At 34.0% G+C, this 24,812-nt stretch overlaps 1 protein-coding gene across 1 annotated transcript in view; it reads right to left on the bottom strand.

The window, feature by feature from the left end:
* unc-13 overlaps window positions 1-24,812 on the bottom strand; it is a 347,574-nt gene that overhangs the window by 25,787 nt on the left and 296,975 nt on the right. The window contains exons 10-18 of the mRNA XM_072534612.1: window positions 20,825-20,944; window positions 20,446-20,645; window positions 20,197-20,347; window positions 13,319-13,771; window positions 12,594-12,875; window positions 12,265-12,486; window positions 12,036-12,202; window positions 11,662-11,950; window positions 9,939-10,296 (exon numbers count right to left, since the gene is read on the bottom strand). Of these exons, the coding sequence (XP_072390713.1) occupies window positions 9,939-10,296; window positions 11,662-11,950; window positions 12,036-12,202; window positions 12,265-12,486; window positions 12,594-12,875; window positions 13,319-13,771; window positions 20,197-20,347; window positions 20,446-20,645; window positions 20,825-20,944 (2,242 nt within the window). The remainder of the gene's footprint in view (window positions 1-9,938; window positions 10,297-11,661; window positions 11,951-12,035; window positions 12,203-12,264; window positions 12,487-12,593; window positions 12,876-13,318; window positions 13,772-20,196; window positions 20,348-20,445; window positions 20,646-20,824; window positions 20,945-24,812) is intronic.

Below are 24,812 nucleotides of genomic sequence, written 5' to 3'. Positions count from 1 at the left end.
AATTTTAACTGTTATATGCAATGATGTGGTTTAGATTACTTACTTTTGTAGTACTTATAAAAGTAACCACAAAACTTATCAGTAGTTGGGACTACTTTGATAAAATTATAATTTAATGTATTAAATTATATGGAAATATGCCGATGAAATTGGATTACCAATCGGAAACATAATTCCTTACTCAAAAAAATTATTTCTACATCCCCTGTCTGGATGTTACTGGAATCATCTCATTACAAGGCATCTGGCTATCAAAATTCCGTCACTAACGAGTTCCTCGCTTTCCACAACGCTGAAATGAAGACAGTCAGGTTTTTGACCTGGTTTCGCCAGAAAGATACTTCCAGAATTTCGATGAATTTCTGTATTCTCGCTCACTATAACTCTTACTTGAGGTATCGATGGTTCCAAATTTAGGACAACTTCTTAATACCGTCTTAAAGAAATGAGTGTTTTATCAAGGTCTTACCAATCTTTAAAGTTGCCGCTATCGTTCCATACATTGGAATAGTATGACCTGAAGCTGTTTCAAGAATTAAGTTTGTTTTAGTGGGTGGTAATTTCTTCATTCAGCAATCCGGATCAAATAAAGAATCTTAATCAATAATAAAAAAGATCAGATTTGAGATTAAAAAGTTTACGATTGCAAAAACAAGTCGACCAAGGTATGACACATGAACAACGAAAAAAAGTAAAGAAAATTCTAAGGGAGCGGAAACGAAAGTATATCCATGATAAAGTAAAGCGTATTGAAGAAAATTACAAGAAAATTAAATAAAATTTTTTTACAAACAGCTAAAATACATTAAAACTGGGTATCAGGGAAGAACGATGAATTTAAAAGGTAAGCAAGGAAACCTGATAGTGGACAACGGCCAAATATGTGAAAGGTGGAAAGAATATTTCGAAGAGATGCTAAATGACGGAGTGACTATTGAAAAAAATTATAATATTCCTTAACCTCAAATAGGAAGAAATCCCAAATTTCGGTAAATTAAAGTGTCATCAGCATATATCAAGTTACTGATTTTTTGACCTCCTACTGATATTCCACCTTTCCATCCGTCTAGTATCTTTCGCATAATGTGCTCGCTGTATGCAATAAAGAACAGATTACAATTATGTCTAGCAGTCACGATACCCAAGTTATAAACTGAAGTTGACAGTGGTTTGTAAAAACCACCAAAACAAAAAAATGAACGAAATTTGCAACAGTGGTTAGAATGCGACACTCCTTACCTGGGATTTAAGCATCAGAAAATGCCAAAGAGAAAATGAACAGCAAAGTGATTAAGAAGAAAAAAACCCTAAAAAGAAGGGACGAGTGACACATTAAGGGCCTTGTGTCACGTAAATGAACTTCTAGAATACCTAGATGACCAGAACCACGCGCTACTCTCTGAAAAACTGATGGAGTAATTGCAATGTAGAACTAAGAACCACAGTTTCCAATCAAAGAAGTAGAAATAAGTGAGAGACTACTTTTAAAAACTGTAAAAATGTAAGTATACATTGAAAAATATTAATTAAAGCTTTAGGTAAAACTGAATTTTTATTTTTTGCTTTTATTTGACTTCTTCATGGCTTATCCGCGATTTTGCTTATCCGCGACAACCGCGCCAATTAACTCCATGAATAAACGAAAATTAACTATATTTTGTAGGTAGATATATTATTTTAACTTGTCATTTTCTATTTTGGCGCCACCTATATGCAAAATCTGGAACTTATTGAATAATGTAAGTATATATAACGTTTTTTTTGTAGTAAATATATAGGAAAAACTATTTTCAAACAATAACTCAATTTCCGAAATATAAATATTTGCCACCTCAATCACACTTGCTAAAAAAACATTTTAAAAACTAGTATAAGTAAATGAACTCTAAAAACTATGATCTACAGCTTGAACTAATCTATAACCTCATGTTTTAAGAAGCTAACCAGCAATTTTGTTTTTGTAACTGTCGGTATTAACAAAAACAACAAATTTCTGGGCTCGCTGAAAAGAAATTCGGTAGCAGCAAGTAACCTTTTGCATCTTCGTAACAAGTCTGTCTTTGATATTCACAAAAATGTGTTCTGTTTTGCACGTGTAGTTGAAAATTATGAATTGTATAGTTTATTAGTGGATAATGTAGACAGTTTGCTCCTAATTTGGTGGAGTATGTAACAAATAAAAAAACACTCTAATTTGTTTCATATGTGAATGAGTTTTGCGTGACAATGCATTGCTTGTTTTATAGAATTCGACATATAACAGAAGCTTTGTGTGATAAATCCACTGTTTTAACTACTCAAGGTCATTATTATACTTGGAACTCATCAGTAGACAGTAAAGATCCAATTTACATGCAGTTGGTACAGTATAAATCCAGATGCATGTCATCCGGGTCTTAGTAAGTAGCGTCACATAATATCAACACAAAATAGTGCTGTTAGTCAAGTACACTGGAATTACAGCTACTAGACATAGTTTATTTAATACGCGTAGAAATAATAATGGAATATTTCTATTAATGCTATTTTAAACAAAATACATGATAACTTGTTTCATTTAATTTATTTAAGTGGACTATAAAGCGTTTTTATGAAGCACACTTGTCCGGATTACACTTTAACTACTGTCGAACGAAGGTGACATTATGCCATAAATTGGTAACACTTGTTTGACAATTGCGGTGTTGACGCTTTAGATTTGTTTTTATTATTTACTATTAACTAAACTCCAAAGTGCCATATAAGAAGTTAAATAGCAGTTGTAAAGAGATGGCAATTGAAGAGTCCAGGGGAAAAACTCCGTCATTGATGCAAAGCTGATTTTGAGGAAAATAAATTTGGAAGTTGACCAACTTTAAAGAACCTTCAAAAACGATTTAAAAAATACAAAAGTTTATTTTTAAACCAATAACTATGCAGATTCAAAATAAGTTTCCCGGATAACCATTTTTCAAGCTATTCAATGATATTTTATACCCTAAACCAAACAATGTAGAGAATGAAATATTTTGAAGAATGCAAAAACGTATTTTATTATCCGCAAACTACACAAAACCTTTCTTTGTACAATTATTTGTAAACTGCGTACTTATCTACTAGGTTCTAAAACAAATTTACCCTACATTTACGAAAAAAAAGGTTTTTACGAACGAAAAATACGGTTCCAAAAAATATTGTGGAAGTCACTGAAGTTGATTATTGGCGGATTCACTGGTCATCTTCTGAGTTTTCAGCGTCAATGGGAGGGTCGTCGATGTAAATGTCGCCGTCGTTTTGGTAAAAACGACTCGCTTCAGGGTTATCCAAAAATTGTTCCAAGTGAAGCAGATCTTTGAGTTTGGCGGCTTTAATAGGGATTGTCCCATCGTATGATCTTTTCAGTTCCACGATTGGCTTTGGAGCTTTCTGTTTTCTTTTTTTCGAAGTCTTCGACAAAGTTTTCGTAGGTAGCAGTGAAACCAATCTATGTCTAGGTCCAGGCCACAATCTACCACTTGGAAAGGAGTCGGTTTCACGCGGGCGTGCCTGAATACATCTCTCCAGTCCTCACGAGTTTCAGTGTGTGACTTTTGTTTAGTGGCCTAGAATCGGGAAAACAACCTTGATATTTTCCAACTTTCCTTCTTTGGTTACCAAATTGTGCAAAAACCTTATTACCGTGAAATTTATTTTTATATTTATTTTTGCAAGAGTTGAAAAATATCGTAAGTTCCTTCATCGTGGGGGGCAAAACGTTGCATACAAATTAATGCAGCATAGAGCAAACTTCTTCGGCTCCTCGTAGACAGTACATGCATATTAAAACTGATGACGTTAATTTGACGCCTGTAGTAGACGTCATTAGTAGTTATGTTTGGGCAAGGTAAATTTTTTTGGAAATCCATGGCAATTCCTTCAAAAGATGTTGACTTCATTGCCTTCTTTCGGCAAAGTCTCTTCAATTAATAGAAATGCTCACTTTTCTTTAGGTGTATTTCCCTATTTCGCAACTTCACAGACAACTGGGGGTCTGTTCTGGACGAGTCTTTTGCTTCTAATATGGAAATCTCAGACTTCAAGGAGTCACATGTGCTACAAGTATCCTTGTGAGGGTAGCTGAAGGAGATGTTGAATTCATTTTCAAAATATTCACGAAAGGATTCATACAATACTCCATTTTCCGGATACTGATCCGTGTACATTTTGTGCAGCTTTGTAATGTTGAGTTCTTCAGGTAGGTATAATTTTTCCGTTTTCTTCAGAGAATAGTGTGATTTTCTCCCTCTCAGTGACTTCAAAAATAAGTACATTTTTCCTTAGTGTCTTCTGTTAGCTTATGGGGTTTGTTTGAGTGCTTGCTGCGCTGATCTGTAGGTGCTTTTCCCGTTTGAACAAGAGATTTTCGAATGTATCTCACTTTGTCTTCTGAGATACTATGCATGCTCATGAAAGCTTTTAAGCACACTCTTACATCACGGGAAACACCATCATCTGTTAGCGAAAGAACTTTGTAGGCAAAAGAAGCTGTATTGTACTTAGTTTGATTTTTATTTTTCCCTCTTCGCATCACCGGCAACACACTAATGAGACCGCCTAAATACGAATTCTGTTTATTTACATCCCCCATCGCATTGAACTCGCGAATGATTCTTTTGAGCTGATCCTCAGGAACTGCTTCAAAACAGCGAAGCATCTTGCAACAACAATCCGGCCCGAGTTCATGGCTCACAGCTCTCAACACTTTCATCACGTCTGTTACTCTACTTGTTTTCTTCTGCTTCCTGCTGGTTGAGGGTTTCGTCTCATTACCACTATCACTCCACTTTCCATCATCGTTGTCCATTTTCACAAAAATACGAAACGCAATATACAGGTTAACAATACGGTACTGAGCGCGGAAGAAATAATACTAGCATTTAGGCCCCGGTATGCAACTTTAATAATGATCCCGGCATGCGCTGCGTGTTTGCGATGTGCATGTTTAAACTGCAATGACGGGGTTCTTCCCCGCACGCTCTGTCGATGACGGGGTTTTTCCCCAGTACTGCTTATATTCAACCCGATTTTCGCTGAGATGACGGGGTTATTTTCCACAGTCGAGGGCTTCGTCGGATTCTACGCCTCGTTATTCTTTAGTAACCACTTCGAACCGGATTAATCCAAAAAGTCGATGACGGGGTTTTTCCCCTGGATTCTTTAATTTATAATTCAAAGGGGGTGCTAAAGGAGTATAATATTTTTATACCCTAAATGGTCTATTTTAAGAATAAAAATCGACCCGTTTCAGGTTTTTTCACATAGTATATAATAACGCTAAAAATGAATTTATTCCATACATATGAACCGCATGGTACAAACGGTTGTTCTCCAACTCCTTTGAACACTTAGGAACTATACTCCAAACAATCTTAGTGGAGTATTTGTCTATAAAAGCATCATGCACTTTTAACAGTAAATTATTAAATGTACTGTTGAATGGAACTTTTATTTCACAGAGGTAAAATTGGACATTTGTGTCATTTCTGTTGTACAAGTTTACTTATTATAGTATTATATTATAAAATATTGCTTTTTGTTGTCATTAGTACAAAATCAACCATTCTACACGTTATATTTAAAACTCGAAATAGACAAACATGCAAATAGTAACTTAATTAATTGGCAAAGCGGATTTTATGTCGTTGATATAAATTGAAATTTGAATCCTTTCTTAAAAAGGTCTTATTAATATTGATAATACTTATTGATAGAAATAGAGATACTTGAACAAATTACGTAAGCCCCCACATTATTCATTTATTAAAAATATTGTAAGGTTTAAAACACGACAATTTCAAATAATAATGAAGTGTTAAAGACAATTATATTAAAATATATAATAAATATTGTTTGTGAATACCAAAGACAGATAAATACGCTAAAAACTTGTCGGCAAATATGATCGAAACTAGCAATTCCTTTAAAATTTGCATCAACCAACTACCTTGCTGATTTTCGTTTTCCCTTCTCTTTTTAGCTTTGAGAGGTTCTTCCAGAGCTTCGAGTCCGGCTTCTGTTTCAGACTCGTCTCGAATTGAGATTTGTCTTTGCAGCATCGTTTGTTTATTGTTTAGCGGCACTTTATGAAGAAGTAACACCAATTAAATACAAGGTTTATCGAAAAAGTTTCATGAAAGTTGTAAGGATATTGTTTTGTTTCATTTTTGGAATGATATCAAGGTTGAAGCAATTTGTTACTTTTCGTTTTACAAGTTTGTACATTAAAAAAAATATTAATAAAGTCATAAGTAATAATTTGACCTCAAATTATTTTTTTGCTTTACTCAATTGTCGACTTACACTAACGCAAAATTTGCGAAACAAAGACTATTATAATGTTGCATATATAGGGAGCGTTAAATACGGGGATTTGACAAACAAATTTTGTGAAAGTAAAAATCGTGACTTCAAAATAAAATTTTAAAGTAAAATTGTGGCTTATTGCCAACAGAAATACTGGAAGACGATGAACCGTGTCTTAGAATAAGCGTCCATTTTTAAGTTTGAGTTTTTTTGTAAAATGTAACAATAATAATAAATATATTTTTTTGGGAAGACACTGGCACGACAACAAATTCTTCGCTACCGGCTATTAATATTTAGCGTTGATTACAGTAAATATATAGTCCGGTAAAATAAGGATGCAACCTCGGAATGAAAGATAATAAGCTGAAAATTTGCATACGTCTTTATTTTGATGGTATAAAACTTACCTCAAAAGTCTCATATAATCACGTGTCCGCGACTTAAGATATTAAAGGTCAAAGGTCACGAAAATGAGTTTTCTGCAAATATCTCGTTTCCCTTACACTTTATGACATTTAAGATGGTAAGAAAAATTGTAGAATGGAAAATTCTTTTCAATTTTTGTCTGAAGTACTTTTATGTACCTTCAACCCTTCTTAAGATAGAGCGCAAAGAGTGGGGGACCGCTTACCTGTGTATACAGTAACGCGAAGTCAGCCAGTATGATTCAATAAATAATAAGTTATATAGTTAATTATTCGCTTAAAATACTATTATTATCATTAAATTTTTATTATTTATTATTTAATAAACTATATTTATAGATATTAATTATAAAATATATATTTTTTATATAATATTTATTTTATTTTTAACAAACATACAATATTAAATGAAATATTTCAAATGAACTTAAATGATATTTTTAACAGCTGTATATACGATAAATTAAGATCAAGTGCAGAATTCAACAATAATCATTTTTATATTTAATTAAATACTGAAAAAATCATATTTATTATTTTTTTAAATTATATATTTATTTATTAATCCAATAATCGATTTATTAAAGTTACAAATATAATATAATATATTCTTTTATTATATATGGTTAATATTTTTGTATTAATTTTCTTCTTCATCGTCTTCTTCTTCTTCTTCTTTCTCTGACTGTTCAATATCGGATTCATCATCATAATTCTCTTTTATTAAAGTATCGGAATAAAAATATTCAAGAATATCAGGTGCATATTCACTTTCTTCATTGAAATCATTTGAAGTTGATGAAGCGTTTAGACATAATTGTCCATTACACTGCCCACAAATTAAAGTACATTGCAATCCTGATTTCCTGCATCCGCAATTAGAACCACAACCTTTCTTGCAATTGCAAAATATTGTATTCAGCAGTTCTTCTGGTGCTGATGTTGTTATTGGTTCCAGAAATTCATTTTGCATTACCCAGCCGAATTCTTGGTATTCTAAATTATTTCTCAACCAAAATTGGGTCTGATAATAGACACGACTGATATGATGACGAGCTACTGCACTTGAAGGTGGAAAACTTGATAAATGAACTGGTTTGTTGAGTCTTGTTGATTTGATGAACTGGGTGTATCGAAAAGAGTCTATATCGTCTTCTCATGTTGGAGCATTATACGCTGCTAAGAAAATACGTACTCCATTTTCAAATAATTCTTGTACAGAGCAGTTTTTTTGTTGAAATAGTTGAGGTGACTGATTGGTGATTGGTGGTTGATGGTGATTTTAATAAACGATATTTTACCTTTCCTATAAATCGCAGAAATCGTATCACATCCACTAAACGCGTGTGAAAATAAGATGTGTTTCTTAGAATGAGGGTATTTATCAAAACTTTTCGATGAATATAATTTTGTCTCCGCATTACCCTTACCAATTTTTTTTAAAAAAATTTCTTGTTGATGTGATTGAGCTCGTCCTATCAAGATAACTAGCAAATCAATATCTTCTCCTACAATGACGGAAGTTTTTCCTACATGTTCAGACTCTGCAATAGCTGTTTCTACAATGAGAACATCAGCATCATCTCTGGCTTGTTTTGTAGTGATATTAACAGCTTTTAATTTGTCGATAAGCATGTCTATAAAGATTTTTTTATTAGATGTATTCGATAAAAATTGTTCTTGGCTGATAGGCACATTCATTGTTTCATCAAATCGGAGTTCGTAAAATTTTGAAATACCGGCAGTTCTTCTTAGTTATTTCATTGCTTTAATGTTATTAGTGTAGTCTGAGTAACCATCAAATACAACAACGATACTTGAGCCATAATGTGTTTGTAAATATCTGACGTATTTATGTAAAATATTACAGAAAGTATCATCTTTATTCCATACAACGCGGTGCAAAAGAAATCCACCATCGATAATATATGTTGTAGTGATTTCGTCCAGTTCAATATCAATAGGAGTCATACTTTTATATAGTGCTGATTTTGTTGTTTTTCTCATGCCATTATTATCAAATAAAGATGTTGGATACGGACTTAACTCATATTGTAGATATTCTCTTAGATTATTTTGGAATTTTTTGTTTGCTGTTATTCTCTGGAAGAGTAGTAATGGATCGATGGAAACTTTACAATTGTTAATTTTGACAGAGTTATTAACCGCTGAAAGTGGTAGTACTTTGTTAAGCGCTACTTTTAGTTACGCTACAGTTACTTTACGCTATTGTGCGTATATACATAGAAGTCCCAAACTCATTCGCCACGGTGTGTAGAAAGTCATATTAAAAAAAACCGGTTAGGTCATATATAACAAAGGAGCATCTGCTACAGCTTCGCAGAAACAGCAACCGCCGTACAAGAGATTTGTATTTCGAGATATAATATTCGTAGTAATATGGACGAAAAGTATTTTATTTAATATTGTATGTTTGTTAAAAATAAAATAAATATTATATAAAAAATATATATTTTATAATTAATATCTATAAATATAGTTTATTAAATAATAAATAATAAAAATTTAATGATAATAATAGTATTTTAAGTGAATAATTAACTATATAACTTAAGTGGGGGAACTAAGCGGTCCCCCACTCTTTGCGCTCTATCTTAAGAAGGGTTGAAGGTACATAAAAGTACTTGAGACAAAAATTGAAGAGAATTTTCCATTCTACAATTTTTCTTACCACCTTAAATGTCATAAAGTGTAAGGGAAACGAGATATTTGCAGAAAACTCATTTTCGTGACCTTTGACCTTTAATATCTTAAGTCGCGGACACGTGATTATATGAGACTTTTGAGGTAAGTTTTATACCATCAAAATAAAGACGTATGTAAATTTTCAGCTTATTATCTTTTATTCCGAGGTTTGCCCCCTTTTTTGCCTTATTTTACTGGATTAATATACAAAATCAATAAACAAAGGATGTGCGACAATTATCAAAAAAAAAAAAAATATTTTATATGGCAGAGAAAATTTCAAAGGTCAAAAGGAAACAAATCGTAAAATTTATTGTAATATTTTGAATAAGAAGCGAATAGTTATATGAAATGTTCCCCTTACGAAAAGGGGTAAAAGTGGTTTATTATAATTATAACTTTCATGAAACTTTTTTTGCAAATATTATTTTATCGAGAGTATCGTGAGAAACAGATATTTAACAATTATTTGAAAGGACTTACCTTCATTGAGTTGAGTAGTAACAAAAGTCTTGATAAGCGTATCAGTGGTCTGCGTATACAAAGACAAAGCATATCTAAGGCTTTGTAATTCTGGACTTTTGTCCAAAAAGGCTTTTTTCAGTCCGTTTCCTCCAGCGTGGAAGTACTGCTTGATAGTGTCCAACGCCACGTCAAGCACCGCGCACTGTTTGGGAGACAGGTTCTTCTCGACTTCTTTGGATATGTCCATCACCCCGCTGAGAGCGTTTTTGACGTCTTGCTTGCCCGTCATGTGGTTCTTGAAGAGTTTGGACATGTCTTCTATTTTTGTGTTCGCTGCTAGGTTCTTGGCGTTGTCTGTTAAACTCTTGAACATCATCTGTAACAAGAATTGACAATATTGAAACTTTAAGTTTAGGAAAGATCCTAAATCACCAAGGCCCTACTCATTATAGAAACGCTTTATTCTCAATCGCACCAAGAAACTATCATGTACAAGTGTAAATTAATTGTACACGTATCGTAAAATGGGATAAAATGTGGCATATACTTAGAGAAATGGGTACGTCAGAACATCTAATCTATTTATTACAAAAACTATATGTAAATAATACTGCTAATGTAAGAGTTTATAATGTGGTTTCGAAAAACTTCAAACTAAAATCTAAAGTTCGACAGGGATGCAAAATATTCCCTATCCTATTTTATAGGTAAATATATATATATTTTATCAACAACGCGACGTTGCCGGGTTAACTCTATTGTTTTTGTCTAGGTAGAAAATTAGATAACAGATAGGGAAATGAGAACGGCCATAAAAGCAATCAAAAATAAGAAAGCACCGGGACCTGGAGGCATCTCACCTGAGCTTATAAAATACGGATCAAAAAAATTACACCGGATGATACAATGGATATTTCAGAAAGCCATAAATGGAGAACAGCTCCCAAAGGAATGGACGGCGGCATATATGACATCTATATTTAAGAAAGGAGATAGAAAACGATGCGAAAACTACAGAGGAATAAGCGTAATATCATCAATAGGAAGATTATATGGGAAGAAACTGCGAGAAAAGATAGAGCAAGCGATAAAAGGCAAAATCGGGGAGGATCAGGCAGGCTTCACGGCAGGAAGATCATGCATAGACCACATATACACACTGGAACAACTGTTGGAAAAGAAAAAAGCAAAAAATAGAGATATACACTTGGCATTTGTGGATCTGAGAAAGGCGTATGACTCTGTACCAAGGTCAGAACTATGGGAGGCAATCTACAAATTAGAAATACAGACGGAACTCATAGAAGCTACAAAAGCTCTGTATAAAGAAAATAAAGTGTCCATTAAAATGGGAACAAGAATCATAGGAGACTTCACCACAACAAAAGGGCTCCTGCAGGGTTGTTTCACATCTCCAACCCTATTCAAAATATACTTAGAGAAAGCCTTGACTACATGGAAAAGAAAATGCGAAGGCATGGGAGTACCGGTACGGAACGAATACCTATATACTTTAAGTTTTGCAGACGATCAAGTAGTGGAGGAAAAGAGGACGACCCCGAAAATCCTGGAGGAACGAAGTAGACGACGCCATGAGTAAGAGAGGACTAAACGATGGAGAATGGAACAACAGAGAGAGATGGAAACGGTTGAGCGAGGGAAGGCAGTGAATACTGTAGAATCCCTAAATATATATATATATAGAAAATTAGAAGGATCAAAAAAACAAATGGGAACTTACCGTTTTGTCTGTCATTGGAGGTAGCACAACAGTCTTTTCTAGTATCCTCATTACAATTTTCCACAATTCCTTAAGCAACCTCTTAAGTACGGTTTTCTCGCAGGACTGGGCATACAGCGATAGAGAACCATCCAAAAGATCCATCAACGGCCTAAGAACTTCGTCGGCTTCGACTGCGACCGCGTTCCTCTGAGCCGGTTGATTCAGTTGGCCTGGCTGACCCCCTCCCTTTATAGCCAATAGTAGATCGGCGAGTTCTTTCACGCTAACTGTTATTCGGTGCTCCAAACTAAAGCAAAACAATAATTCAAGAAGAACATATCTTTTCTACAATTATTTAACAAGGACAATTTTATAGTGACTAAATAACTTGCCTGCATGCAAATTGTTGTGCTAGTTCATCCAGACTGCCGTTAAGAGTTTGTTGCAGTTCCTTCAAGATGTTCGCAGCATCTTCTTCGAGTTTATCTCCGCCCATAGACTCGAACATTTTTTCTAACTGCACTCTCAGTTGCTGGATATTGTTCATTAGTATACATGCCTGTAATTAATTTTTTATAATATGTTTGTTCCCCTAAATAATTTAAATAACAAACGACTTACTATCCTTTCTTCCTTTAGATGTTCGGGGAACTCTTTCTTCACAATATCAGCATACGCAATTAGCACTTTCACTATAGTTTTGGCAAATCTCTTCATATACCTCTTCCAAATTTCAGGATCTGGACATTCCAGTTTGGAAACGACGTCGAAGCATTGCGTAAGTTGCGTGAATACATCAACCACGGAATTAGAAAACAACGCATGCTCACTGCTTTTCTGGAACTACAAAAAAGTTTTTAAGTAAATATAACTTTAAAACTGAGTTTAATAAACGACATAGCATAATAGATAAAGTTAAATAATTCTTAAGATGTCTACAAAAAACTTACGCAATCTTTCTTGTCTCTATTAAAGGCACCATGTAAATATTCAAGTGACACGTCGTCGTTTTCATTCAGCCACTGCATCACGAACGGTTCAAACCACGCCGGGTACTCAGGCACTGCACCCTTGTAAGGGGGTACGTCCTTAACGTAGTTGGAGTACAACCACTTTACTTTGAAATGTAGATTCATGTACGCAGACGATTTACACAACCGATGTTGCTCGTGTTCTTCTAACGCGTACTTCATGTCCACGGCGAATAAGCTCCACATCGTAGCTGCAGAGAGCTGCAAAAAATTAAAATGTGTAAAAAATATATACGATCGAAAATAAAACAAAAGTAGCTGATTAGAAATGGATCTGATTTTTATCCCTTTATGGATATCTTACTTTCCTTGTTTTCTAACCTCACTTTAGTGAGCTTTATTATTTAAATGGGATGTTCAAGTTCTTTATTTCTTGAGATAATTGTTTCTTATGCAGCCCTTTACATCCTAATATCCGATTACGTCTGTATATTATTGTAACATTTCTGATAGCCGTTTAATTTGTTTATAAGCTGCAAAGTAATTTTATTTTCTAAAAGCTTAAATGATACAGCAGGCTAATGAGTCGCTAAAGATATAAGAGCATTTATTTAAACAAGCTGTAGAACGACCAGTAATTTGGTATACATCAATACAAGATCCAAAAAAAAATCGAGTAAATTGTAAAAATAATAAAAATTTACCTGTCCAATATTAAGTTCTTGCGGAAACTGATTCAGCACAGGACCATAGCTATTCTTGTCCTCTTCTATAACCGACACAATCAACGCTATCAACTTATGCCAAAAATCGACGCTGTCCAACCTCGGCCCATGGTCATCTGGATCTCTCTTTGGTTCGTTCGGATCTGCTTGAAACTCCCTATTATAAAGTTCGTAAGTATTCTCGAACAGGAACTGATACGTCGACCGCAGACACGCCTTCACGCAGTCTTTTACCACCGTCGAAGCTCTAGGTGGACAAGCCAGCTCCTGGACCTTCATTCGGAAGAATGTGATGCTGGTCAAGAGATCGACGGTCGACTTTAGGTCTTTCAGTTTGTCGGCGCTTGATGCTGGGAAATTGTTTCTGTACATCGAGAGGTCTATACGCAACGAGTTGTGCAGCTGATCCAACAGTTTGACGAACTTTTCTTTCTATACAAGAAAACGAACAAAAATCAGTTATTTATATCAATAAGGCAAATATTAATTCACATAATAACGTACGGAAAACAGGATTTGCTCAACTAAAACGAAATAAAAAATCTTTAGCACAAATGTGAAAGCTGTATTACTATACAGATTGAACCAATTTAAAACGGAACATACAATTTAATATATGTCTGTTTGAACTGCATTTGAAATAGTGGACCAATATAAAACTTGGACAAAAATAAATCCATACCCGGTGATAGACATTGTATAAAATATCGTTCAACTATCTGTCTCCTTTAAAGGAAAGAGGAGCTTGCCTAATAGTCGGAGAGATAGAGCCGAAATTTTGAACTGATCAGTAATATGACATTTCTCTATTGGAATATATTCATTGTAACTGGGTTAAGATTTTGCCTTACAGGCGGACGCCCCTCGTGGTACAGGGGGTGGCTATACAGGGATGAAGTTGTCATTTTTTTCGGAAAAATTAACGATCGATAATATGGCTGAACATTTGCCCAGAGTAAGATCTTGGTATAACTAGACGAAATCCCAAAGGGCGGACGCGAGAGTGGATACATAAGGGGTGGCGGACAGGGGTGAGGTTGCAATTTTTTGGGGAAAAATTAACGATAAGTAATATGTCCGCCATTTTCATGGCTCATTATTTAGCCCCTAAAAACTCCAAATATAAAAGGGCGGACAGCTGGGTTGGTACAGAGAGCCATAAAACGGGGTCAAATGTATCACTTGCCTGCGCATTTTAGGTATCGGTAACAATTTTCAAACTGATTTTATTATGATATTTTTATACCGATTGATTTGAAAATTTGTATGCTCACTTCTGTTACTATTCTGAAAAGCGTCAAGTAGAGTTTTCCTCAAAATTTTCCAAAAAAAATTCCGTAAATGAAAATTTTCTAAGGTTTCAAAAACTTCATTACAATCGAAGTCAGTTTCACCAAGTTGAATAAAAGCATCTTGATATTTATTACATTTAGCGCATGCGTCTAGAATTACTGATCTAAATGAACGCGCATCATTATTATTTTAATATTTTAAAATAATAATGATGCAAAATTAATGTCCGAACAGAATTTGTAAAATTATAATTAACTAATGAAAAAAAATTCAATCAATTTGAAAGTTAAAAAAAAAATATTGAAAATATCTACAAAGTAAATTTCAAAACTTAAAAAATTGATAATTCCATTATTAAATTAATTTTTATTAATAATTATTTGTAAAATGTTAAAGGAATTCTACAAATTAAATTTTACCTATTGATAAATAGAAATAATATATTTTGTAATTGATTATTAATGTAATAATAAATCAAATTTTTCTTATATCTGAACAATCATTATTTATGCAATATAAATTTAAAAACCTTTTTATTGTAATAAAAAATAAGTAAAATTACTATTTGTTATACCAAAAATATTTAATAGTTAACATTATAAAATTACTTTAATTTAATAAAATATTAAATATCAAACATTTATTCAATTAAAAATTAATTCGTAAAATATTTATATTTAAGAAAAAAATGTGATTTGTAGAGTAAATATGACTTTAGTTTGAAAAAAAAAACATTATCATAATATCATTTTAAAACTACAAAATATTCTATAAAAGATTCAGACGATGACGTAGAGTTTTATCAAATGTTTTAGAAAAGTTTTTCTAAATTTTTTTTTCTTATCGGAATAATCGTTTGAATATTTTTGGAAAACAAATCATGGTATAACTTACAGAAAATCGAAAGGATTCTACAAATTAGATTTTACCTCAAAAAATTACGAAAATTTTCATTTACGGAAATTTTTTTGGAAAATTTTGAGGAAAACTCTACTTGACGCTTCTCAGAATAGTAACAGAAGTGAGCATACAAATTTTCAAATCAATCGGTATAAAAATATCATAATAAAATCAGTTTGAAAATTGTTACCGAGACCTAAAATGCGCAGGCAAGTGGTACATTTGACCCCGTTTTGTGGCTCTCTGTACCAACCCAGCTATCCGCCCTTTTGGATTTAAAGTTTTTAGGGGCTAAATAATGAGCCATGAAAATGACGGACATATTACTTATCGTTAATTTTTCCCCAAAAAATTGCAATTTCACCCCTGTCCGCCACACCTTATGTATCCACTCTCGCGTCCGCCCTTTGGGATTTCGTCTAGTTATACCAAGATCTTACTCTGGGCAAATTTTCAGCCATATTATTGACTGTTAATTTTTCCGAAAAAAATGACAACTTCATTCCTGTATAGCCACCCCCTGTACCACGAGGGGCGTCCGCCTGTAAGGCAAAGTCTTAACTCAGTTACAATGAATATATTCCAATAGAGAAATGTCATATTACTGATCAGTTCAAAATTTCGGCTCTATCTCTTGGACTATAAGGAAGCGATAAGTGGTTTGACAGCATAATAACTGCTTATTTAGTCTAGTTTTTTCAGTGATTCTAGGCAACCTATTTGGGTGGAGTTTTGACTTGTTCTTGAATGAGTTCCGAATCCAGCAGCCCGCTGAAGTATTGGATTTTTATAATATAATTATTTGACAACCTTTTGTTGGCCAATCACCTAGAGCGGAGTTGAGCCGGAATACATTGATTTCGTATGTTCCGTTTTAAATTCGTTCAATCTGTATGGCTGGAAGGCACATTATACCTTCATCAATTACATGTTTTCATCAATAGAGTGTTACAAAAAATTCTGTGTATATTTTGGCCTAATCAAATCTCGAATGAAAATTTATGGAACCAAACCAACCAATTAGTGTCATAAGCCAAAGAAAATAGAGACGGTTGGGCCACACACTCCGTAGGCCCTAGATGACATTGCCGGGACAGCACAAGATAGGAATCCTTAATTCAGGCGGAAATTAGGCAAATCAAAAAAACTTGGGAAATGACAGTACTGGACGAATGGAAATAAATGAGAAAATCCTGGATTTAAATCAAAGCACTAGCCAGAAATAGAGTTCGCTGGATACACTGAAACTGTACAAAATAGACTGACACTATGCAAAATAGATTACTGGCAACTTTCATAGATCTGACTCATAAATTAGTGAAACTTTTTCACACACAGTGATATTTTTAGGTATGGTGAACTTAACCACGATATCCACATACGGATATTCAAATAGGGCATATTAATGCAATCTGTAAAAGTGATGTAGGGCTCTGTAGATTAATTTGGATCGCAGTAGGACATGAATACGGCGATATCATGGTTAGTCACTTAAAAAAAATCCCAGAATAATGTAAACAGCTCAAGATTGACTTTAAGATCGATGTTCAGTCTAATGGCAACCCAACGCAGCAGCAAGATATTTATTTAGTGCATGTTTAGAGTTTGCTGAGAGAGCACGTGTAGTTTTTCTTGCATATTAGGTACGTAATTATATTTTATATTAGTAAAAATGGATTCGGATTTTAAGAGTAAAAGCGATATGAGTTAAGAAATGTCTAATAGTGACTTGGAGAGCGATTCAGACAACAATTATTAATTAACGGATAAGGAAGAAGTCATTGATGGGGTACAAATGAGAGGCTGGACAGCCGTTACGGTCCCGTGTGATGATAAGTTTCCAAGAGGTATACCCGAATTTCGCTTTGACTATAACTTTTACCCAGCTATTGACTTTCAAAATTGGATGGAAACTGTAAACTGTTTTGAGTCATTTGTAAGTAGCAGTATTGTTAAAAAACTATGCGAATGTAACGATTAAAGAGCTGATAAATATTTTAATGATAATCCACACACGGCCATGAAAGTTTTTGGTCCCACTTCAAAAGTGACAACAGAAGAAATGTATGTATTTATAGCGCTATATTTTCTCAGTGAATCGACCAAGTGTTCGCAAATCTGGGCACTTAGCAGACCAGGCATTTTTATGGCTTTTATTAGAGATATTGACAATTAACTTAGTGGACCCAGGACCAGTTTTCGCAATAGATGAGCAACTTGTTGTATAAAGGTCGACTCCATTTTCGACAGTACATAAAAAGCAAAAGAAGTCGACTTGGCATCAAAATATTTTCCTTATGTCCCAGTGCGTTGAACTTTAAGGATACACCTAAGATTTTAGTATACATATCGGCAAAGATATATATGACATATTGCACATTTCAGGAACAACCTTTCTTTTTCCGAGAAAATAGTAGTTTATCTTTGCCAAAATCTACTGAAAAGTAATCGTGAAGTAATTGTAGATAATTGGTATACATCCGTTCGTTTTTGCTTCGAGTTTATATTAACACAAAAGACTTTCCTTACAGGCACTATTTGACCAAATAGGGGCGTTCCAAGAGAATTAACATTGGATCCATTAGATAGGCAATAATCATGTTTTGTTTGAAAGGATTTTGTTTACTCCTTCTAGTTCGCTACAAGGACAAGAAAGACGTGTATCTGCTTAACAGTAAACATACTGCAAGATTTTGCGAAAGAGGACGATATATTACTACTACTACTAAGGATTTCCACAGTTTTCACTGTCTTCCTTCACTCAACCGTTTTCTCCAATTTTCCCTGTCATTCCAGTATCCATCTCGCAGGGTTCTTTTCTCCATAGCCTCGTCGATTTCATCTCTGAATGACCTTCGGGGTCTTCCTCTCTTTCTTCTTCCAATCGGGCTATATTCTGTAATTTTGTTTATCCAGCGTCCTCTGTCCGCTCTTCTGACGTGGCCGTACCAGGATAGTCTCTTCTCCTCTATATAGTCGATTATGTCTGATTGCACTCCCATTCTCCGCTTAATCTCTGCGTTTTCAATTCTGTCTCTTTTTGTAAGTCTACAGCTTCTCCTCAGGAACTCCATTTCTACTGCTCTTATTCTACCTCTATTTCTCTTGTTTATTGTCCAGTTTTCGGACCCATATGTCAGGATACTTCTTGTCAGGGTATTATATATTTTTGGGATTTTTGTCTTTATCGTAATGTTCTTATCCCACAACACTGAGTTTAGTTGTCTTATACAGTTTCTTGTTTGTTTCAGTCTGTTGTTTAAATCTTCTTCTGTTGTTCCCTGGTTCGATATTATGGTTCCTAAATACTTGAATTTATCTGTTCCATTTATTTGTCTTCCCTCGTCTATCTCTAGGTTTCTCATATCCTTGTTTTCTGTTGTTAGGTATTCGGTTTTCTCTAAGTTTATTTCCATTCCGTTGTTTTTATATTCTTCTTCTAGTTTTCTGAGCATAAAGCTGAGATCTTCTTCATCTTGTGCGATGACTACTTGATGGTCGGCAAAACTTAAGGTGTATAGGTATTCGTCTCTTACTGGTATGCCCATTCCTTCGCACTTTCTCCTCCATGGTTTGAGTGTCTTTTCCAAGAATATTTTAAACAGAGTAGGGGACGTAGCACAGCCTTGTAGAAGTCCTTTTGTCGTCTTAAATAGATTGTAGGCTTTATTTCCACATTTAATAGCTACTTTGTTTGCTTTGTATAGTGCTTTAACTGCTTTTATTAGTGTTTGTCGGATTCCGAGATCATTCATTGCTTCCCATAATTTGACGATAGGACGATATATTAAAGGAAGAAATGTTTTCTATTATAACAAACCGAAATATATCGAATTCTACAATCAAAATATGGGATCAGTTGATACAGGGGACCAAGATCTTGAACCGTACAGTCTTTTGCGGAAATCCTACCTGTGGTTCACCAAAATAGGTTTGCACCTTTAACATCTTATGCTATTGAACTTCAGAGTATTTTACAGCCAAGCCCATCAAAAACAAGTTTCAATGTATAAATATACAAAACTATACTGCCGGGGGATACTTCTGAAATATAGTAAAGGATATCAAGAAATGAATGATAAAAAAAATTAACCTACTACATCTGGGAAACCGTTGCATGCAATGGCCGATTTTCCAAACGAAATTGGAAAAAAGAGTGAGTGAACTAACGAGAACATGTTACATTGTTTGTCCGGACAAACCTGGACTTTGCTCAGCGGAACATTTTGAAAGTTTTCGTAAGTAATAAAAATAATGTTCTTTTATTTTTTGCTTTTTTCTGAGTATATTTAAATTGTTTACTGTTCTTTTATATATGTTTTATTTTTTAATATTTGACGTGACTTTATAAATTAAATACATAGATACATTTTAATGATATCGAGATGTGGATATTTTGGTAGTACAATTGATATCCAAGGGTGGATATACTGGTACACGAAAATATCCTTATGTGGATATTGTGGTAAACACTATAAATTGACATATAAATTCAAATTGCTTCAAACATTTGTTTGGCCCTCATAGGTAAATATCTCTTCTATTATACATCATAACTGTTGCTGGTATACAACTCCCTACCTCAAAAAATGGCCTGGAGCGGAAGGGGTTAACAGTATATACAATTATTGATTTGATATTATAGAATTAAAAAATATACTTACGCCAAAGTTGGAAGCAGCAAATCGATCACTGGCCGAAACAGCTGATAATGCTGTCGTATGTGCGTAGTAGGCATTGATATTTGCTAGCAAAGTACTCATAACGGCGGGTACTCCAGGGCAGAGATATTTTGTTGAAAGGCAGTGAAAATGACTGAAAATAAATAATAAAGAATATACATAATACGTCCAACATTTTAAGTAATTTCGATATAAAATACACCGTATATTTTGTAGACATATTAAACTTACGTCATGGCTTGATAGATCGACTCAATCCCGTATCTCATAGCAAACTCGTCCACGATCTCCTCGGCCGCGTCGTGGAAATAAACTTTCCACGAATCGTCCCCTTTCACTTCCGGTAGAGTTACCACGCCGCTGTTCTGTTCGCATAAATAGTGAAAGAGATTTTCGTGAAGACAGGTGTACTGAACGTGATAAGGCGCCACCTACAACACAAATACCAACTATAGGTATGTAAAAAATCGGTTATAAAATATTTACGGAGACTTTGGTTGAATGGAAAGGAAAAATGCCAGTGTATTACGACGAAACTAATTATTAAAGAACTAATACAAAAAGGTACAGGTACAATGGACCAGATAATGTTTACAATTATTATATTTACCTTTTCTTCTCCCTTAATCTCTACCGATATGTGAAGCCGAATAGCACCAGATACTGCTGACTTATCAGTTCGTTTCTCTAAGTTATACCAGACGTCCATCTCACCTGATAATGTGCGTACCTAGAAGAGAATCAATAATAAAATACATATACCTACAAATAGAACAAACTATTTTCTTGTGGCATTTGAAGTAATTACTATTTAAATGGGAATAAGCCACAATTATGAGGCTTATTCCCACATAAATAGCAATTAAGTATCATATAACAAAAACGAACAAGAATCTTTAATATAGAGTACATTCAAACAACTTACACATCTAAACGATTACCGGAATTCGCAGAAAACCTTTCGTTGTAGCAAAAAGCACGATAAACTGCACTGGTGTTCTCCATAATGTTTAACACTTTGCTAAATTTTAGTTATAAAATAAATATATGTGTCATTAACCCGTTGTTCATAGTTTTGCATATTTTGTTACATTTTTTTTAAATACATAATATTCTTGCATATTGATATTTAACGTAAATTTCTTTGGCTAACTTGTTTAATAATTTTTTTCTGAAACAGATACCACCGTGTTAAGGATAATTTATATTCAAAGTAGATATAGAGGGTGAGTCATATCTATTGGGACATAGACTAAGGACAGGTTATTTGGAGCAAAATATGGCTATCGGGCCAAATATCCCTTAATAAAATGTTGCTGAGAAAAAAGCAGTCGAACTGCTTAGGGTCTTAAAAAAGGATTCCAAATATTATTTCATTTATGAAAAGTACGCTTTGGCCTGTCAGATAATTGTTGTTGGTAAATGTCATTTGTTCAGAGTAAATTATTTTTAATGTGACAGTGAAGTGTAATGTTGCATTTTTTAAAAGTAATCATTACTTTTTTTGATTAAAATGCCTCGCCACAATCATTTTACTAATGAAGAAATGCGAGATATGATTTGCGTATACGCACAAGAAAATTTTTGCGGTCGCTCGGCAGCCAGAAGGTATGGAATGTTATATGCAAACAGAAGGCAACCAAATCACAAAACTTTTGCAAGATTATATCGTAGTTTAGGTGAAACTGGGTCATTTCACACTAAAAATCGGGGTGGTCGACCGAAACAAATCACACCTAATCAAGAAGATGAACTTTTGGTTCGAGTAGATGAAAATCCTGAAATAAGTTCACGACATCTATCAGCAGCAACAGGAGTAAGTCAGTCGTCTATTGTTAGAATTCTAAAAAAAAGAGAACCTCCATCCTTATCACTTCACTCCTGTTCAAAATTTACTTCCAACAGATCTTCCACGATGGTTACAGTTTTGCCAACGTATTCTGAATAAACATCGCAATGACAGACACTTTATTAAGAATATTATGTTCACCGACGAAGCAACTTTTACCAGACGAGTGGTTTTTAATTGGCGAAATAGTCATTATTGGGAAGAAGAAAACCCGCATGCTATTAAAGCTAGACATTTTCAGCATGAGTTTAAATGGAATATTTGGTGTGGCATTATAGGCGACCAACTACTAGGGCCTTATGTTCTTCCTCCGAATTTAAATGGAGATTTTATTTATTCTTTTTGGAAAATACTCTTAGTGATATTTTAGATGATCTGTCACTGGATGTAAGAAGAAAAATGTGGTTTATGCAGAATGGAGCGCCACCTCATTTTTCATTAGCTCTTAGAAATTATCTTAATGACGTATTTCCTAAACGATGGATTGGCAGAGGCGGTGATTTTCAATGGCCACCAAGAAGTCCTGAGTACAACCCGCTAGATTTTTATTTTTGGGGACATATGAAGTCCTTAGTTTATGCCAATGAAGTTAATACACGAGACGAACTTTGGAGATACATTCAAAATACAGCTAATCTTATAAAGAGACAGAATAATATTTTTTTTAACGTCCGAAAATCCATTATAAAAAGAATTAGAAAAGGCATAGAAATCGGAGGAGACCATGTAGAACATTTAGTTTGAGTTTTTGTGATTTCTTTTAAGTTAAAATGTGTTTAGTTTTGATTTATCGTCAAAACGGAAACCTTACGTTAGTTGCAACTTTGTTTATTAGTTTGGTATTTGATAGTGGAATTGTAAATAAAATACTATTTCTTGTCTAAGATTATGCCTCTGTGCCAATTTTGATAGCAATTTATAAACATACAGGGAAACTATTAGCAAAAAATCAAAAACAAAAATTAACTTTAACACCCTGTATCTTTTTTCTTAGCAACATTTAATTAAGGCAGATTTGGCCCAATAGCCATATTTTGGTCCAAATAACCTGTCCTTAGTCTATGCCCCAATAGTTATGACTCACCCTGTATAAAGTACTAAAATATCACTTTTAAATTTTTGTTAAAAAATACTTCGAAGAAAACGAAAACAATTTGTAAATTTAAATAGTGGTGGTTAGATTTACCATATGTCTTTTAGAGTGTACCGTTTTTAAGGCGTCTGCGATTGCGGGTTAAAGTTACGGTTTTGGTAAATATATTTAACTTTTTATTTATGTATGTACAAATGTACTAAACATAAAATAATTGTGGGAAACATTTAAATATGTTTATGTATCCTCTGCGTTGGAAACGGAACGTTCGTAAAAAAACAAGTGGCCGGTGGTAACAAATGCCAAACCAAGAATACAGTTTTGCAATCGAAGCAACTTGGAGCTTCATGTAAAGAAACCTGTAGCGTTAGGTGCACAAAAACTATAACTGAAGATCAAAGACGTTGCATACATTCTGAATTTTGGGATCCTAATAAAAACATCGACATGAAAAAAAAATTTGTAGCAGCAATGGTAGAATGCGTACCAGTGAGACGTATCCGAGAAACAACAGGAGCACGCTCTGGCATGAGGGAGTTTGCCAGGCGTTATTCATTATTATTATATTTTAATCATGTAAAGTATAAAGTTTGTCAGAAATTCTTTCTTTCTACCTTAAGTATATCCGAGACATTCGTTACAACAGCTCTTGAGAAGAAAAAGGAACGTGGACTAGTTAATACAGATCAAAGGGGTAAATGTGAGCCTGTCAATAAAATTCCCGAATTCATCTAACAAGGTGTTCGGGATCATATTAGCAAGTTCCCAACTACAATCGCGTTATTCTAGAGAGCGTTCTTAAAAAAAATATCTTGGTTGTAAACTAAATATTACCAGAATGTATGAGATATACAGATCTGAGTTAATGGAACGCAATACACCCGAAGAAAACATTGCTAAGCTTTGGCTGTATTCTGAAATATTTAACACAGAATTTAATCTTTCATTTAAACTTCCATACAATGACACGTGGGATGAATGTGACACATTAAATTTGGCCAAAATTTATATGGTTGAAGGAAAAGAAAATATTGAACAAGATTATCAACAACATCTTTTGGAGGCTAGTTCTTCTTCTTAGAGTGCCATATCCCTACGGAACGTCGGCGACTACCATGTTTATAATATTGTTATACTGATCTCGGTCTTGCGCTACGTGTAGCAATTGGTCCGTTGTCAAACCTGTCCAGTGCCGCAAATTCCTCAACCAAGAGAGTTTCTTCCGTCCTATCCATTTCTTTCCTTTGATTTTACCGTTGAGAATTAACCGAAGGAACTCATATCTTGGTCCTCTGATTATATGTCCACGATATTCTAGTTTACGCCTCTTAATAATATTTAATAGAGTTCGTTGATGTCCCATTCTTTGAAGAACTTCTTCGTTTCTGGTTCTGTTAGTCCATGGAATTTTTAGTATCCTTCGATACAACCACATCTGAAACGCCTCGATTGTATTCATGATATCGGCGTTTAAAGTCCAAGTTTCACATCCATACAAAAGTACAGACCACACGTAACATCTTGTAAACTTTTCACGGATTTCCAAATTTATTGAGTTATTGGATATTGGCTTAAATTTTTGAAATGAGTTTCTTGCCTGTTCAATTCTACATCGAATTCGGAGGCTAGTAACAGGTATGAATTAAAAAGACTTGA

Source organism: Diabrotica undecimpunctata, chromosome 6, assembly GCF_040954645.1.
Source record: "Diabrotica undecimpunctata isolate CICGRU chromosome 6, icDiaUnde3, whole genome shotgun sequence".
NCBI lineage: Eukaryota > Metazoa > Arthropoda > Insecta > Coleoptera > Chrysomelidae > Diabrotica > Diabrotica undecimpunctata.
Note: the sequence above shows the minus strand (reverse complement) of the source record. Positions and strands in the feature narration are given on the sequence as shown.